Here is a 17,597-nt window from a genome sequence, read left to right as displayed (position 1 = left end):
ATCCAACCTGCTTTGATCCGTTTTTGGAACGATTTCTTGACATATTTCTTGCATAATTTGATAACGGAGAGTCCAATCTAGCGTTTTGGACAAAAAATATGTTTGGAAAAGTTGCTGAAGCTCAACTATTACCGAATAAAAATTTGGTTAATAGCATCGATCAAATAAGAAAAGAGCTCCTGAAATCCAGCTATTTATTTAAAAAAAAAAGGTTTGTTTGTATGTATGTATGTATGTTACAGCATAACTCTTGAATGACTGTACCGATTTTAACCAAACTTGGCATACGTGTTCTTTATACAGAGGAAGTGGCCATAGAAATATTGGGAAGAGGAAGGAGCAACCCCCAAAGGAGGAGGGGGTCTTAATTGGTCAGAAAATGAATTTTTTTCATGCATTATGGGAACTTTCTGAATGAATGCGATAGTTTTCAGGCCTTTGGTCATGTCTGGAGACCGGAACATGATGTCGAAAAGAGAAAGGGGCAGCTATCAAAGAGGGAGGGGGTCTTAATTGATAAGAAAGTCAGGTCTTTTAGTGCCCTATGGGAACTTTTTGAAAAGGTACGATAACTTTCATGCCCTCGGTCGGTCATGGACAGAAGTTGATGTCTAGGGACCGGAATATGATGTCCGAAGTTTTTCTAAAACAAAGATGGCGACTTTTGGTTTCTTTTGGTATACAACTGTAAAAAACGTTTACAAACCTCCAAACATTTGTATTTCCGGAACCAGGATGACCTTTAGAAACAAAAAAATAAAAGTCCAACGACATTTTTAAAATTCAATATGGCGACTTCCGGTTTTAGAATTTTATGAAACATGAATATATGCTCTGCAATATGTATATTTTCGATAGCAAGATGACGTCCAGAATCCAAATATTTATGTCCGGTGCAAATTTTTCAATCGTACATGGCGGATTACATTTTTTGGAAAGGTTACTAGAATACAGAAGAAGGCTTGGACGTAATATTGAAACGTTTTGAAATCAATTCCGCGATTTTTGCTTTCTGTCAAGCTGTGTAAAACTGAGTAAAATGGTTAAATAATGTCAATATTTGTAGAAAGAGGATTATGTTCAGAAAATGACCACGGGTGTACAACGCTATTTTCAAATTCAAGAAGAAAAATATTCAAATACTCCCTGATATTAGGTTCATAGGTCAGAGCTGACTCCCCAAAACCGAAAATTGGTGTCCGAACGTTTAGTATAGTGAGGGTTGTTTTTCTGCATTGGAAATTATTCAAAACTTGAGGAAAATTTGGAGATAGTCCCCGTATCTTCAAATTGTTAATTAATTCATGAATATTGATGTTCAACTATAAGGATGATATTGATATTGTTTACACAAAAAAAGTAAAACGAGAAGACATAGCAAGCAATAATTTTAACTATCAGAGGTCAGCTTAGGCTATTGATTATGTAATTTCAGTGTAATTTGAGTTTATTGTAAGTTAATCGATACCGTCGAAAATACTGATAAGGCAATGCATTTTCCAACGGAATTTTTGAACTCATTCGACCCAGCTGGAATACCTCCGCATCAATTGTTAATCAACGAAAAAGGTGGTATATAAGCAAGTTTATAACTAAAATAGAAATATTATTTGAAATGATGGGTTGGAAAAAATATATGGAAATATAGAAAATTATAGATAAAGCAGAACTTTTTACACGAGCAAAGCCGGGTACATTCAGCTAGTTATTTATATAAGAGACAAGTTTGTATGTATGTATGTATGTTCCAGCATAACTCTCGAATGACTGTACCGATTTCAACCAAACTTGGCATACGCGTTCTCTGTACAGAGGAAGTGGCCATTAAAATATGGGGAAGAGGAAGGGGCAACCCCCAAAGGAGGAGGGGGTCCTAATTGATCAGAAAATCAAGTTTTTTTATGCATTATGGGAACTTTATGAATGAATACGATGGTTTTCAGGCCTTTGCTCATGTCTGTAGGCTGCGAATTGATATCAAAAGACCGGAACATGATATCGAAAAGAGGGAGGGGCCCTAATTTATAAGAAAGTAAGGTCTTTTAGTGCATTATGGGAACTTTTTGAAAAAGTAACTTTCATGTCCTCAGTTGGTTATGGCCAGAAGTTGATGTCAAGGGACCGCAACATGATGTCGAAAAGAGGGAGGATCAACTATCAAAAAGGGAGGGGATCTTAATTTATGAGAAAGTCAGTTCTTTTAGTGTCCATATATGGGAACTTTTTAAAAGAGCCAGAAGTTGATGTCTAGCAAAGATGACTAGTACAAGATACCTGACTCTTGCAGTATGCAGCGGACACGATTGTCGCTGCGCCTGAACGAAAGTCGAACTAATTTGTATACTGGTAAATTGATGATGACGGCAAGGTGGCGAAAGGTGAAGCATTTTTTTTTAATATCCTTGTATGGTTCTGCCATCTAATTTTCAATATCCTTGCTCGGTGCGGCCACCTAATTTTCAATATCCTCCTACGGTGCTGCCATCTAGTTTTCATTTGCATCTGGCGGATTATGCACGATAAATTGATTTTGCTAATAACCACTTTCATGCGCATTTAAGTCACCAGATGGCAGCACTAACCGTTGTAAAGGTGTCGTGGGCAAAATGTATGAAAAAACTAGAAGTCAGGTATCTTGTTCCAGTCATCTTTGTGTCTAGAGTGCGGAATGTTTTTTTAAAACAAAGATGGCGACTTTTGATTTCTGGGAAACTGTACACAATTGTAAAAAACGTTTATTAACCTCCCAACAATGGTATTTCTGGAACCAGGATGACCTTTAGAAACTTAGAAACAAAAGTCCAACGACATTTTTTATATTCAATATGGCGACTTCCGGTTTCAGAATTTTGCGAAAAACGAATATATGCTCTGCAATATGTATATTTTCGATATCGAGATAACGACCATTATCCAAATATTCATGACCGACGCAAATTTTTAAATCGTACATGACGACTTACTTTTTTTGGAAAGGTTACTAAAATAGAGAAGAAGGCTTGGACGTTATATTGAAACGTTGTTTGGAAATCAATTTCGCGATTTCTGCTTTCTACCAAGTTGTGTAAAACTGAGTAAAATAGTTGAATAATTTCGATATTTCTAGAAAGAGAACTATGTTCAGAAAATGACAACGGGTGTCCAACGCTATTTCCAAATTCAAGAAAAAAAAATTCAAATACTCCCTTACCTAGATTAATAGGTCAGAGTTGACTCCCCAAAACCGAAAATAGGCGTCCGAACGTTTGGTATAGTGAGGGTTATTTTTCTGCATTGGAAGTGATTCATAACTTGAGGAAAATGTTAATCCAAATTGTTAATTAATGCATAAAGCCTGATGTTCAACTATAAGGATGATGTTGATATTGTTTACACAAAAAAGTAAAATGAGAAGACCAGGGGGGATCTATCTGTCAAACATCGTGTAACCAACATATTCGGCAACATGGCGTTTGTTTTGGTTTTCTTTCTTTTTGGTAATGAAATTGATCGATGTGAAATATTATAGAATCGGAACGTTTTTAAATCAAAACTCGTAAAACCGCGAAAAACTTTCATGAATGTGTTGTGTAATGATTTTTCCCCCATTATTGTTCATAGTTACAAACGTCATGGACCAACAAACGTCATGGACCAGAGTTGATCTGCGATAACGCACACATATATGAAATTTGACAGCAGTGAATCCCCTCTGGAGAAGACATAGCCAGCATTAATATTCACTATCAAAGGTGAACTTAGGCTGTGGCTTATGTAATTTCAGTGTGATTTGAGTTTATTGCACATTAATCGATACTGTCGAAGATGCTGATGAGGCCATCCATTTTCCAATGGAATTTTTGAACTCACTCGACCCAGCTTCCAAGGTTGCCACGTTCCGTTTTTGAATTTGACGGCGCAGACTTCGTTAGTATACCAAACAATTGCGGGGCTGGCGCTACGGATCCTATAAACTCTAAGGCCTCCGCCACGCTGAATGCCAACGCGAGCGATCGGGCGAGACTCTTGTCGTAGGCAAATAAACGGCCGTAAGTAGAGCTGTTCATTAACCTACGGCAAAAATCTCGCCCGATCCCTCGCGTTGGCGTTCAGCCTGGCAGAGGTCTAACAGTATATACCTACAAGGATTCGAACAAACGACGACTGGCTTTTTAGGCCAGATTTTGACACCGAGACTATCTACAAGTGAATAAGTGACTAGTGAAATGAGAGAAACTAGTTGTAGCACGATTTTCGCCTTGGAAGGTTTTCAATAAGAGGCCCTCAACATGGTTATCACAATTAAATTCGATACGGCGAGCATTACGTTAGATTGTTGTTCTTAGTGGTGATCTTCGACTATTTCTTGAATATGTGACAGTTGTTTCGATCTATGTAATCGCCCAGATTCTTTTTTTTTCCTTCTTTGTAACTAAGACCTATCGGTCCATAAAGCCGTCCAGATTCTTGTTTACGGCGGTATCCGACATTTGTACGAAATCACCGATTCGAACGAATTGGAATATGCTATTCTCATTTTCGAATAAGCTAAATAAGGAGCGTTCGAACGTTTAATTTAATTCGGATAAGAAAGAGATTACAAATCTCCGATAGTTTCGTACAAATGTGATACGGTCGTAAATAAGAATGAATAATTGTTGTGAGATTTTCACTTCGCTTGGAATTCTAAACAGTGCTTAACCACTTTTCTTTTTTCTTCTTATTTCAGAAGTCATCGTGCAATAGAGCTTTTTGACAGCTCAGTCACGCACACTAAATTTGGGTTGTTTGCCTCATAACCAGAGTTGCCAATAAAAATTTAATTTGAACTGGAAGAATGCTGAAGAAAAAACTGAAAAAAAACTGGATTCCAAATAAATTTACAAAATACTGAAAAAATAAATTGTGAGAGAGCTTCTTTATGATGGTTATTGAATACAATATAAGTTTAAATATAGCAACTTCGGGCTTATATTTTGTTGAAATTGTAGACTGAACTGTAGACTGAAAATTACAGGAGCAAAATTTGAAATTGCGCAACCAGTTTATCACAAATCCAAGAAAATAAAGCTTTTATCGTTTACTATAACTTTTAACAAAAGAATTGATGCAACGTTTTCTTACGTTACATCAGTGAATACGAACAATTTTTGAACTGCTATGCAACTGGAATCAATTTGAAGAATGCCGCCTGCATATAATATTTTTGAGATGGATTGTTTTTATTTTTATGTAATTGCAATTATTTCTTTTCTTCATAATCTGATAAAATCTATTTGTTAGTTTTAGAATAACTTACTCGTCTTACTGAACTTACTCGTCTTTTTATCTCAACCATGCAATACAATCCTTAATTTGCTCGTGTTTCATGCGAGAAGATACAATACTGAAAATGCTGTTAAGAATTGCTACAATGACTTATCAATCCACAAAATTTACGTTCTAAAAATATTTCCAAACCAGTCGGAGCTTGAGTGTCCAAAAAATCTGGATAAAACTGGCAAATATACAAAAAAACTGGAAGTTTTGGGATTAAACTGTTTGACTGGATCACTTGAAAAAAAACTGGAAGAATCCAGTTTAAACTGGAACATTGGCAACTCTGCTCATAACTCTTGCTTTACTTTTTACTGTTAGCAATACTCTATGTTTGATGTATAAAAACATTTTTCAAAGAGCATGGAAATTGAGAAAAAATACCTGGCATCCTTGAGTATTAGTCGCATTTGAAAGAATTTTACCTAGTTTAGAGTCAATCTTCAGGAGCGTGTAAACCAACTAAAGACGCTGACACAAGCATGTGATTTTGTTGTTGTTCCAAAGATTGTGGTTTATAATCAAATTTGATTATTTTATTGTGCTTGGTTCGAAAAACAATTCCGAGAAAACCAGAAGCTAAGATTGTAAATATATATTACCAACTCCGGCTTTATATCTTCGATTAACCGTTATAATGGTAACAGCGTTTACTACAATAATTTTTAGCTTATATTTACCTATATTTTTCGAATAGCCAAAGCGTATTTTAAAGGAACTTGCTCAATGTAAACATCCACAAAGTCGAAAAACGTTGGCTCTCGCAAGAAAAATTAAAAAGTAAGTAGATCCTCGCATATGCTTGAAAAATCGTAAGCTTTTATTTTTCAACAGAATTAACAAACGTGAGAAGAAAAAAATTGGCCATGCCTGCAAAGCGAATAGCATCGGGAAAAAATTAGGATGGTTCGCTGATCATTTGGAAGGCAAGAATGAACCTCTTAGCAATAGTGAATACAAACGATTGATAGAGGAGTACGTTAAAATAATGCAGTAATTTCTGTGTACTTTCAATATTTTATTTTCTAATAACAGGTACCTTTCTCGTTTCAATGAGGAATTAGAACAAATTAAGTTGGTGCAATCAATCAATAAACAACGCAACAATCAACATGCGTCCCGTGAGGCTGCCATCAGAATAACACTTGAAAAGGAAGTTGGCGATTTCAATGGCGGCGGCTTAGAGTTACCGAACCTCTGCAACGAGGAGGAATTTCGACAATTCCAACAATGGAATGGAAATGCGCAAACGATTCAACACTTGAAGCTACATTTTATCTCTTGTAAAACACTTTCGCCGCAAAGAACTAACAATATAAGTTGAGTTCGTGCTCAATCTATCTATTAAATATCACTTCGATTTTTTTTCTGGTGGCTCTTCCATAGATGCTTTGTTTTCAAGGTCAGACTCTTCATTGATTCTTTTTTTGGGAATGAGCCAAGATTGCATAATTTTGCTTTTGATCGTTGTTAACTTGTTCTTTGATTCTTTGTGATCAACTGGTTTGTTGCACTGTTCTGATTTATTTCTAGAGTTATTCACCAGGTTCGAAACTGCGTACCATTGAATAGTATCACTTGGCCTCAACATGTTCAATGCTCGATTAACTCCAACATGTTGAAAGTCCAACCACGAAGTTACTTCTTCTTGTGTTTCCAAAATTGCAGGAATACGATGATGTATCTTAGAGAATCGTTCGTTGGACTCAAATGTTATAACAGTGTAACTATATAGCTTATCTCCTTGTTCGTTCACCCATATATCAAAAAGACCAGCCATTTTCAAAAGCGTAATCCCATCATTTTTTAAATCCCATGTTGACTTATCTTCAATTTTTACTTGATCATTCTGTGGCATGTGAACGAAAAATGCCTGTCGATCAGACGCTTTGAGATTTTTCGTCGTTTGCCATTCGTAGAACCCTTCACACAAAACAACACACCTTTGTCCTGCGTTCAGTGGAGGGCCGTACAACTTAGACATAGCCAATCCTTCAAGTCGGCAATTATTCGTCGTCAGACCATGCTTTTTGTAGTCTCCTTTGTGCCAACTTGGCACCATACTCCACATCATAGGAACGATGACTTGCTCCCTACTGTCTGCTTGCTCATCGAAATGAACAGCCGAAACTATCACGGGGCTCAGATCTGTAGGTGCGATGTTGTATGATGGCTGATATTTTCGTCCACAATTAAATTCATTTCGATATTCTGGTAGCTTAGGCTTAGCTTCTGAAGATCGACTATATTTACAGCAGCTCTGGATTTCCTTCGGATCGAGAGTTCTGCAAGAAATAAAAAACATATGGGTATTTCCTAACATCATATATGTATCGTACATGCGATAGAAGGTTGCCGTTGCCGTTAATATTAACATAAAATAGAATTTTCATAGGGAACGCAATGAGAAGTGGTGACTCGAAGTCGGCCATTTTTGGATTCAATGAAGTTTCACCTTAATTTTTTGTGATAAACACCGTTCAGTTAGGTAAGAAATCGCAATATTTTGACTTAAGAAGTATGCTATCCGTTTAAATTACAAAATCTGACTTGTTATGAAATGTATTTATTACTAACTTCTGTTAAATAATTACTTACAGGCATGTTCGTCCGCACATCGTTGAATAGTTGCAATTCAATTTAGCGAAAACACTGAAGAGTCCTTTAGGTTTCTCACATCGTTTAGTTCTGCAGAGTAAGGTTTAGATCGAATAATTTACGTATACAGTAACAGTTTATAATATTGTAATTTTTGTTTTACTATTTATAACATTTATAAGCTCAAATCCATCAGCAGAGTATATGCGCGGGTTAAACGTTGTCAGAGATGCCAGATGTTTTTTTTTTTTTAATAACAACTGCTCGTAAGTAGAGATCCTCAGAGGGAGAGATAAGCGATGAAAAAAACCGCTAATTTGGCAACTAGGTTTCACATATCAGAGGTGCCAAGTCGCTTCTCAAAGCGCAATGTTCACTAACTATTTTATTCGGCTCGTATAACTGATGGTGACGGTGGAAGTCCTGGGGAATAATAAAGTGCATCACAAAAACCGTGAAGGTGTTAAATTTTATGTTTATGTTTAATTTTATATACTTTCATCATTATTCTGTAGACCATACAAAGGGTTTGTGAACTACCAGTTAAAAATCACTGTGATGAAGCAACTTTGGAGCATTCTCAATTCATGTTTTAGCAATAAAACATGAAAAACGCGTAAAAATAAATATATTTTTATTGAACCTTATTGCAATACCTTTCAATGTGTAACCTTTCTTGTTCGTTTGGCTCGAATTTTGACATGTTCGTTTGGCTCACAACACTCTCTTCGCATATCTCTCCCTCTGAGTATTGCTACTCGTAAGCTATACACGCTCCTTCAATTTTACTCTAAATTATAGCCTGGGGGGAGGGAGAAACGGATATAAAGCTGTGTGAGTGTCAAAATGAACCAGAATGAGCTGTCATTGACTGTCAATTTGAACCAAGGAAAAATAAGCATTTTGTTGCGATGAGTATTGTTATAACTGAAAGGTATCGCGTTGCTCGAAAAAAGGAAAAAATATTCATTGCAAACAGTTTTTGTATTCATTGTCGTTTTACAAAATATTTTGGTTTGTTTTTACGTAAAATAATAAATTTCATAAGCTTTAAGTAATATTATGCATTTAGTTGAAAATTGGAGTTGTCGACTAGCGACATTCGATTTTTCTCTCATACCATACATTATATTTAACGTCGGAAGTAATGCGCTGTCTAGCAAATCAGATGCGCTATACAGCGCACTACTTACGACGTTAATTATAATGTACGATATGCGAGTAAAATCGTATGTCGCTAGTCAACAACTCCAATTTTGAACTAAATGCATGATAATCAAGCTAGCGTACTTCGATTATTAAACTGCTTCTCATGATTTAAGGCTTTGGCAAGGGATAAGACAGTGAGTAAATTTGAGGTTTTCCGAGTTTTTCAGAGGAAACCTGAAAAATAAAGAGCAAAACTGAGTAACTCTCGTGTCTCTGAAAATCCATCCTTAAACCTTTTTTCCCACCGCGAATAGAAATATGAAAGTTACTCGGTCTCACCGCTCGTATATTTTTCTTATTCTCAAGGTAATCGAAGATGTGAATCATCTGGAAATTTCGGAGTAACATTGAGTAAATTAGAGTTACTCCCAAGCAAATTAAAGGAAACACAGACTCGAAAAATTAGTCTGTAATATTTGCACATTCAGTATTCCTTCGTTTGAGTCATGCATGCTTCTAGCAAGAAGATAGTTACACGCTATTAGAAAACGACGCATGTGCGTGTTCTCTGTTTTGAGTGTAGTATTCGTTTCTACCTCCCAGGTGCGAGCCAACTCGCTGACATCTCTATCCTAATCCCATTGCTCTTGTTGTCTTGTTTTAGCTTTCACCTGTTTTTGTTTTCTTCTCTTTTCAATTACCAAAGTAAATGTCAAATCATATCAGCTCACTCTAATGTGAACGCTCGAGGCAGAGATGCCAGACTTTTTTTTGGCAAGTCTGTATAATCCAAGGGAATGGTATGGTAGCCTTCATGCGTTACGAACATCTATTTCTGTACCGTTTGTACTTTTTCTGCTGTCACAGTTTGCTTCACTTTGCTTTGGGACACAATTAATGTACTAAATATCACTTAGAATATCACATACCATGTGAAAACCTTAAGAAATTGCTCAAAACTGTCTGATATGCTATTAATAATTGCAGTCAACATTCAGCCGGTTTGCCCGAATCAACATACGATAAGGGTAAACTGCCCATTTTTCGGGTGCCAGTGCCAGTGATGTTGGTAACGCGTCAAATGTATGGTAGCTGACAGCGATGCCATTCCCGCGGTATAATCCATAAAAATGTCTGTATAAGTCTGTATACCGCTGCGAAAAAAAGTTACCGATACATTGATACCTAATTATTTGTCGACCTGTCAGATTCTTTTGTTTTATTGCTTGTTTTGATTGTTCTTTTTCGAGTCTATCATAGTTGGTCGATTAATCGATAACTAATTTATCTTTTAAATCTAAGTAACACATAGAAGTAAGAGTCTTTCCCGTGATAAAAATCGTCGTTCGTCGTAATGTAGCTAAACTGATACATGATGGCAGAAGTCTCGCGGTTATAAAAATAGTACCTTCAAGGTTTGGGACATTTTTAGCAATTCTTCAACGTTGGATATTGCTCCGAATAGAACAAACGGTCTTTTCACCAATATAACCTGCATGGCAATCGATCGAGACAATCAGCTGTTTGTTACTGGGGGCGAAACAGGCAGATTAGTGCCCACGGGGCCGATAAAAACCCCGATAGCCTGACTCGATTCCCGTTGTCATGATTTTACTCTCAAAAACGCAAGATTAATATGTTCAGCAAAGTGTTCAGTTCCTAGTTCACTTTTTCCAGCAACGGCTACAGTGACTTTTGGTTTTTGTATTCGTTTTTTTTGTGTATATTGGTAAAACCATTATGTAGAATATCAGATATCTGTGTAATATCTGTATTATACTAATTGTCTGTATAAAATCTGTAGGCTTATGCGTGTCTGTATCGCAACACAGAAAGTCTGTATAATACAGATTTGTCTGTATATCTGGCATCTCTGGCTCGAGGTGATATCCCAATGAGTATAAAGGAGAGGTGAGGAGGAAACTTACTAGCACTTGCACGCGCCCCTCTGCCCAGAGTTGATGCCAAATAGTGACGTAGCTATTTGGATTTACCATTGAGTTCCTCTAGTTGTTTACATTTGAAGCATTTACTAATACTAGAAAAGTGCACTCTCCTCCTCACCTCTCTTTTATGCTCATTGGTGATATCCGATATCATCTGGCGATATCAGGTGATATCCGGCGTAGTCTGAACAAGGCATCAAGCAGTATTTTGCTCTCAGTAATGCTAGTTTAGCATAATGTCCTAGACATCAAAAACATGATATAAAGATGTTTGGCATTACCAAGGCTGAATTAGTGCTAATAAAATGCTATCTCCTAATGTTTATGGTTACTTGGGCAGGACAAATGCTAGATAATGAAAAATAATTCAGGACGTCAAAAAAGGGTCTCAAAATCAGGACATGTCCTGCTAAATCAGGACGGATGGTATCCCTACCTAAAAGTACGTTTTATTTTGTCCATTTTCTGTTAATACTAATACAGTCATATGTCTTCTTCTTCCTCACCATATACTAATTCATTGGGATAGGCAAACCGAATCAAAACAAAAGTGCTGAAGTGTATTTTTGTCGGTTTTCTGCTAATATTGCACTATGCAATTGCGAGAAACAGAAATGTGCATAAAATGATGATATTAACGTAAAAATAAATACACAGTAGAAGCAATTATGTCGAAGCAAAAGTGGTACGTAATCGACTCTACAACCGGCAGGTGTAAGGTTGTATAAGTGTAAGGTTAATTATTTATTTTTCACAGGAAGAACTCTAAACAATACTGTGCCAAACCGGAATGCGATCCGTACGATTTGTGGTACCAGCAGTCTAACGTATTCTCCGATTACATGAATGATGCTCCTTGTCAAATCCCGAAAGTAGAAGCACACCTTGCAGATCCTATTGAACTGGTGGAAACAATTGATAGCATCGATCTACCGGCGCATCGTTTGACGGGAAAAGTTCGCAACCATTACCTAAATTATCTCGAAAATTTACTAGCACGTAATTACAAAACATGGTCTGATACTATAGACTCACTTGATAATGTGATGTTCACATCTTCTGAGATTAAGCGCTGTGCAGAAAGTATTGAATTGAAAGCGGTAGGTTCATAATGAAATTGCAAACTTAAGATGCTTAATTTTTCTGTTCACAGGTTAAGTCTTGCATGATTGTATCACTTTATCGCAGCTACATACTCAACATTGTAGGTTAATGCTATCAAATTGTTTTACATGTTACTATCATTTTGTCCTTTTAAAGATAACACAAATTCGCAAAGAAACGAATGAGCTCAACTTACACTCCCATCTAATTAACATGAAATTTACACCAAAGTTTGTTAAAAAAGAATTATGTAGTGTAGCAGTTCAGACAGAACCAAGCGTCTCAGGCCCTTGCCATTTGGAATCCTCCATTATGGAAGTGAACGGCGAAGTTCCTCTTTATGATACATCTCTTGATGAAAAAATACGACATTTCAAGAAAAAACTACATTTCAATGAACCGAACACACTTTCATGCAAAAAACGGCGTAAAGACCAAAGAAAGAAAATTAATAAAGATGATCGGCGTTTAGCAGCAACAGATAGAATAGACAAGCGCAAATCCAAACTTTCGGCTACACGTGAAAATTCAAACCAGTTATACGAAGATGTTCAACCTGTAACTTCTAATATTTGCAGCGCAGAACCAATTTTGGATAGAAATGACAGTAATGATGATCAAATTATGCGTGAACTTGAAGCAATGTTTGAAATGGAGGATAATGGAAACATCTTTGATTCTTGTGAAAACCAAGTTCAAATTAAAGCAATTATTAATGAAATCGAGCAGTTTGATCCGCCCAATTTAGATAAAAAGGATGGAATGTTAGCTTCTCGTGATGATCATCTTCCTTCTCCAAGATTAAAGCAATCTCTTAACGATAAACACAGTTTTACTGTCCCAAAAAAGGTGCTTGAAAATACTGAAGCACACGTAGAGGATCTTAAAAAAAGCTTGTGGCTATGCGAGTTACACATGCAAAAAATGAGATTACGTGATTTACTGAGTAATATCGCGGATAACAATTATTTTCGTTATGAAAGGATTCAAGCAAGGTTTATTGTACTGTTTGGTGATTTTGAACACGAAGAAGATGAACTTGGACCTTACAGTCCATCAATCGAGCTAAACGATGTGCTAGTAGCTAGCTGCAGACAGAGAATTGCTAAATGGGTAGTGCAAGCTTTAATGAAACCATTAAATGACGGCCTCATTGGTAATAGGTTCCTTTTTAAGAAGTTGGCAAAGCACATCGCCGACGGTATAATCTTTCAAAACCAATATCCTGGTAGGTATTATTTTCCAAAATGAAAGGTTGCACCAGCTAACATAATTTTTTACTTACCAGATCAACAGTTCATCAAAAATTACGTGCTGGATTACTTTTGTGCTCATCGTGCCGTGTTATCCATTGAAGATATGATATAGTACAACTGAGTTAATAAAATAAAATGTTTGATTTCCTTTCAGATTGTTTTTTCCAAATTGCTGTAATTGATAGAACTTTCAAATAAAAAAATAAGAGTAATTCAATAAAGTAATTGTATTAAAATCAGATTGTTTAAGGTATTCCCTATTATATAGAAAAATATAATATAGCTTAATTAAAGTTCAAATTAGATTTTTTTTTTGTAATTGAAAACTCTTCCATTGATTTAACAATTATTCGTATGAAAATAGGAGTTTGTTTTCAATGTTTTCAAGCACCTAACTTCTAACATAAGAAACTAATTGTGGGATCACCAACTGATTTTGCGGTTGTCAATATTTTCAAAGTACTACTACTAAATAATAAACGTTAATTTTGTATAAAGTCGGGTTTTAAAATTTTAGGAGCAAAGTTTGTTGTCACCCAGCAGTAGTCATAATTTATTGTTATTGTATCTCAATAAACGTTACATCAAATGGTAATCACAGTACGAATAATTGAATCGAATACGAATCGTCTTATTTGAAATACATGCGCGAGTCGAGGCTACTCGCCCTCCGTAATAGGGCCCAAAATTTAATAGTCAAATAAGTTACAACACTTAACATACAAATTTATTGAAATCACATATCACAATTACAAAACATTTACCTTGCTTTAATTTTAAACCCTTTCTCATTTAATTTTCGTTTGTAAATATATAATCTTTTTTATCTTAAAAAGTAGGTTTGCCATCATATTAGCCGAACATAATCGCAATTACGAAGCTATACATGGTAAAAGTTTAATGATAGCAGGTTTTGCAGGTCGTACAACTTGCCATAATAAACAATTTTAGCTTTCAGTGAGAACCGGTTACCCAATGAAGCAAATTACAAGTAACAATATCAAAAAAATCCATCGCCAGCGATAATTTTTTGATAGTGTTAAATTATATGGCGATAACAAAAGTCAATTTCGTTAATTCATCTATTTTTCGATAGACAGATCAACCAATTGAGTTTTGTCAAGGAAATTATTTTTAAACTTCCGGAAATTTATAAATAATTCCAGTACTAGTCGCGATTTCTAAACCTGCAATACCTGCTACCCGTTTACACTAGAAAGAACATCTTGATTCGACTCACAATACTACAGATAATTTAAGAACAATTGACTACACTAGCAACTTACAAGCAAAAACAATACAGATTAAAACGATTCAGTACGCTGGAACATTCTTTTAGTCAACCGGGCAGAACTCCTAAATAAAGGCTGCGAGCTGTTGTTTTAAAAATTTGATGATACGTTGGCGCCCAAGTTTGTTCCAGAGAACGTGGGGCTGATTACTACCACTGACATGCCTTGGGCCCGGCTGGAAGCATTCGTATAGAGTGTTACCACGTTCGTTGACGAAGCACTTCCATAGGTCGATGTACTGCCAGTGATGTTTGCGAATTAAATTATTGAACTTTTGTAAACGATCAGTTACGCCAGGTATGTGGAAACTATTGGCCAATGGTGACAGTGTAGTCAGTATAACGGACGCACCGCGACTCTCCAGATTTGTTACCAGCTGAATCAAATCGTGCTGCATGTCCACAAAATCGTACCCATGGAGCAGGTCAACTGCACCTATATTTATTATGACCCGATCGTTAATATAAGTGGCCTTCAAGATACGGTCCGCTGCTTCGGCGATTGTCAAACCGGATATACACAGGCCACTCTGTTGAATAGTATGTCCTGAAAAAAAAAAAACGAAAATCAATAAAATGAAAAGTTTAATTCCTTTTTCCTTTATTTTATTTATTTTTCTTATTTCTTTACTTGAAACAACTTTTCAGATTCTGGCCAATTTCACACCGATTACTAACTCGCTTTCGCGATTATAATTTGATTAAAAAATGTGGATTCTTGCTAGTTTCTAATTATTTAAAATAATGAAATATCTCATAAAAGTTTGAAAGTGTTAAATGTAAGCTTTAGTTTTAATACAACACATGTAAGGCAAAAACAAACACGTTCACAATTTACAAAGTGACTTACCCGGGTCAAAAGCGAATCCCAATTCCCATCTGGCTAGCGAAAGGAAAAAGTCGTCCCCAATCATTTGGTAGCCGCAAAAATGCGGTTCCGTTTGTTCCTAGAAATTGGAATGAAAAATACATGTTAGGGATCTTCACAGCCCACGACGGTTTCGATTTGTTTAGAGTGCGTAGTTTTCCGAAATGCGGTTTTTCAACATACTCCACTGAAGCAGTATTTTCTCTGAGTCAGTTGTCTTGCAGTTTGCATATATCGTCTTTGTGGTGGAAGATAGGGATGATTATTAGTCCGTTGAACACGGTTCCACGCGCCACGTTTGGGAATATAATTCATGTTATCTTCAAAGAACTTGTCTTTTTGGCCAGCACCGCTGACCATTGTACTAGTGCTATAGAGGGTACTAGGGAGTTGATATTTTGGCATTTGATATCTTCGGTTATTGTAGTGTCGTGGAGATTTCTGTTTTTTAATCATATCGGTGAGATGTTGGGTTTTCTGCGAATTGCAGTACCAGAGATATGGACCGTTTGGTGCGTTATATGAGGACCATACTCCAGATATGCGTCGCAATTTCGCTGCAATTGTGTCACGATCACGGAATATTGATAGAAGGTTTTCTCCAGTAAGTTCCTTGTAGTCATCTGTACAGAGGAAATAATGATAACTGTAAATATCTTCTAAATGACTAGCCCTGTCATTTACTGTAAATTTTACCAATGATTTCGTCTATCGTGGCTCCATCCTTGCTGCGAGTTACGATTATGCTGCTAAGTATTGTCGCAATTTCCTCATGCTGTGCGATATCTGATTGAATATCTCCAGCATTGTGGAGCAGACTCATTTGACTGCTGCTCATAATAGTACTTAGCTGGACTCGAAGAACACACACAATTATTCCGAAAGCTAAATTCCTAAAAGCTTTGAATGGCACTAGATACGCACGTTTTTCGATCATGAACACACAATCTCGCAGCACAAAGTGAGAAAGAACAATAGATGATTGGAATCTTTTATACATGAAAGCGAGTCTAGATTTTATAGCAGATTTATGATGACCAATCAGAGACCTCCACATGCTGGAGTTTGATTTGCAGTGAGATAGCTATGTGATCCACATTTTTTAGATTTGTTTGCGAAGTAGCACAAAACTCAAACAAAATAAATATAATCTTTATAGTGAGCGCCTTGCCGTCTCACATAGTATATTGAACAATGTAGGGTACACGCTTAGCTTAGTTCGCAAATGTTTATCATACTTTTAAATGTAACTCACTATTTGAACAATAACTAAGCTGATTAAAAAAAATAAAATGGAAATAGAATTATTCGATTCCCAATAATTCCAAAAATAGCGACTAATTTATTAATAATAATCAAAATACATAAGTCGCAGATGAAATTGGATTTATTAAATTAGAAGAATTAGAAAACACATCGCGCTCATTATGTCATCGACCTTATACTTTCACTAAAAGTGGACTTCCGAGTTTTTTTCCGCAAAACGTATTTTCATTAATCACTCCAAGAGAACCGTTAAATCGAGGCTCCAATTGTGCAAAGTAAACAATCGTATGCGTGATACTTTTTATACAGAATAAGGCCCTGGTTATAGTGAACGCGAAGAGCCTTGTCAATGTACAGCTCCAGTTACGACTGTACATTAACATACGGCAAGGTGAATCGCACTATAACCGTATATCGCGCACTATAACCAGGGCCTAAGGGTTGCAAACAGTTTAAATCTTGTGGAACATGAGCAAGTATGGTTTTAACGAAAAATGTCTTTGTCATACTTGATATTAGGGTCCTATTACAGAAGACAAGGCGAGCCAAATGTATTATAAAGTACGAGTGAAACTTGGCTGATGCCAACAACTGAGTCACGAACGGATCGGGCAGTTTCGCAGACGAGCTACTTGTCTAAAATCCAACCGACTCGCCATCTGTAATACTAAAATCGGTCAGCCGAGCAAATTGCCGCTAGGAGGGATGCATTGAAAATTAAAATTACACTGAGGTCGCTTTTTACGCGGATTCCGGAATTTACGCGGTTTCTGGAATTCACGAGTTTTTTATGCGAATTCTCCAAATTCAACTGAACAACCATT

General features: G+C 36.3%; 4 protein-coding genes across 4 annotated transcripts; 2 read left to right on the top strand and 2 right to left on the bottom strand.

Annotated features, from left to right (window-relative positions):
* The first annotated feature begins 5,699 nt into the window (after positions 1–5,699).
* LOC129731386 (translation machinery-associated protein 16 homolog) lies at positions 5,700–6,644 on the top strand. The gene is made up of 4 exons (XM_055691358.1): positions 5,700–5,935; positions 5,993–6,075; positions 6,130–6,270; positions 6,331–6,644. Exons 1-4 carry the CDS (start codon positions 5,933–5,935, stop codon positions 6,617–6,619), a joined length of 516 nt encoding a protein of 171 aa, XP_055547333.1. The 5' UTR covers positions 5,700–5,932; the 3' UTR covers positions 6,620–6,644.
* A 2-nt stretch (positions 6,645–6,646) lies between these two features.
* On the bottom strand, positions 6,647–8,121 carry LOC129731385 (abasic site processing protein HMCES). Its single transcript, XM_055691357.1, has 2 exons — positions 7,894–8,121; positions 6,647–7,580 (listed from the first exon to the last, which is right to left on the bottom strand). Exons 1-2 carry the CDS (start codon positions 7,911–7,913, stop codon positions 6,647–6,649), a joined length of 954 nt encoding a protein of 317 aa, XP_055547332.1. The 5' UTR covers positions 7,914–8,121.
* Positions 8,122–11,249: 3,128 nt separating this feature from the next.
* Positions 11,250–13,587, top strand: LOC129731384 (uncharacterized). The gene is made up of 6 exons (XM_055691356.1): positions 11,250–11,430; positions 11,518–11,673; positions 11,746–12,088; positions 12,142–12,192; positions 12,249–13,320; positions 13,381–13,587. Exons 2-6 carry the CDS (start codon positions 11,657–11,659, stop codon positions 13,458–13,460), a joined length of 1,563 nt encoding a protein of 520 aa, XP_055547331.1. The 5' UTR covers positions 11,250–11,430; positions 11,518–11,656; the 3' UTR covers positions 13,461–13,587.
* A 466-nt stretch (positions 13,588–14,053) lies between these two features.
* Positions 14,054–16,484, bottom strand: LOC129729529 (maternal effect protein oskar). The gene is made up of 4 exons (XM_055688160.1): positions 16,204–16,484; positions 15,691–16,130; positions 15,490–15,586; positions 14,054–15,186 (listed from the first exon to the last, which is right to left on the bottom strand). Exons 1-4 carry the CDS (start codon positions 16,442–16,444, stop codon positions 14,705–14,707), a joined length of 1,260 nt encoding a protein of 419 aa, XP_055544135.1. The 5' UTR covers positions 16,445–16,484; the 3' UTR covers positions 14,054–14,704.
* Between the last annotated feature and the right edge of the window lie 1,113 nt (positions 16,485–17,597).

The sequence above is a fragment of the Wyeomyia smithii genome, chromosome 3 (genome assembly GCF_029784165.1).
Source record: "Wyeomyia smithii strain HCP4-BCI-WySm-NY-G18 chromosome 3, ASM2978416v1, whole genome shotgun sequence".
Classification (NCBI taxonomy): domain Eukaryota; kingdom Metazoa; phylum Arthropoda; class Insecta; order Diptera; family Culicidae; genus Wyeomyia; species Wyeomyia smithii.
This window is presented reverse-complemented; position numbering and strand designations above follow the sequence as displayed.

What these genes read in the sequence shown, in the direction of transcription:
- LOC129731386 (XM_055691358.1), top strand. An exon ending in CTCGCAAGAAAAATTAAAAA is followed by an intron (nt 6,076 to 6,129) that starts GTAAGTAGATCC and finishes ATTTTTCAACAG; the next exon opens with AATTAACAAACGTGAGAAGA. An exon ending in TACAAACGATTGATAGAGGA is followed by an intron (nt 6,271 to 6,330) that starts GTACGTTAAAAT and finishes TTCTAATAACAG; the next exon opens with GTACCTTTCTCGTTTCAATG.
- LOC129731385 (XM_055691357.1), bottom strand. Translation starts at nt 7,913, where the DNA reads ATGTGCGGACGAACATGCCT. An exon ending in ATGTGCGGACGAACATGCCT is followed by an intron (nt 7,581 to 7,893) that starts GTAAGTAATTAT and finishes TATTTCTTGCAG; the next exon opens with AACTCTCGATCCGAAGGAAA.
- LOC129731384 (XM_055691356.1), top strand. An exon ending in AAAGTATTGAATTGAAAGCG is followed by an intron (nt 12,089 to 12,141) that starts GTAGGTTCATAA and finishes TTCTGTTCACAG; the next exon opens with GTTAAGTCTTGCATGATTGT. An exon ending in CTTTCAAAACCAATATCCTG is followed by an intron (nt 13,321 to 13,380) that starts GTAGGTATTATT and finishes TTTACTTACCAG; the next exon opens with ATCAACAGTTCATCAAAAAT.
- LOC129729529 (XM_055688160.1), bottom strand. Translation starts at nt 16,444, where the DNA reads ATGATCGAAAAACGTGCGTATCTAGTGCCATTCAAAGCTTTTAGGAAT. An exon ending in CACGATAGACGAAATCATTG is followed by an intron (nt 16,131 to 16,203) that starts GTAAAATTTACA and finishes TCCTCTGTACAG; the next exon opens with ATGACTACAAGGAACTTACT. An exon ending in GGGATTCGCTTTTGACCCGG is followed by an intron (nt 15,187 to 15,489) that starts GTAAGTCACTTT and finishes TTTTTTTTTCAG; the next exon opens with GACATACTATTCAACAGAGT.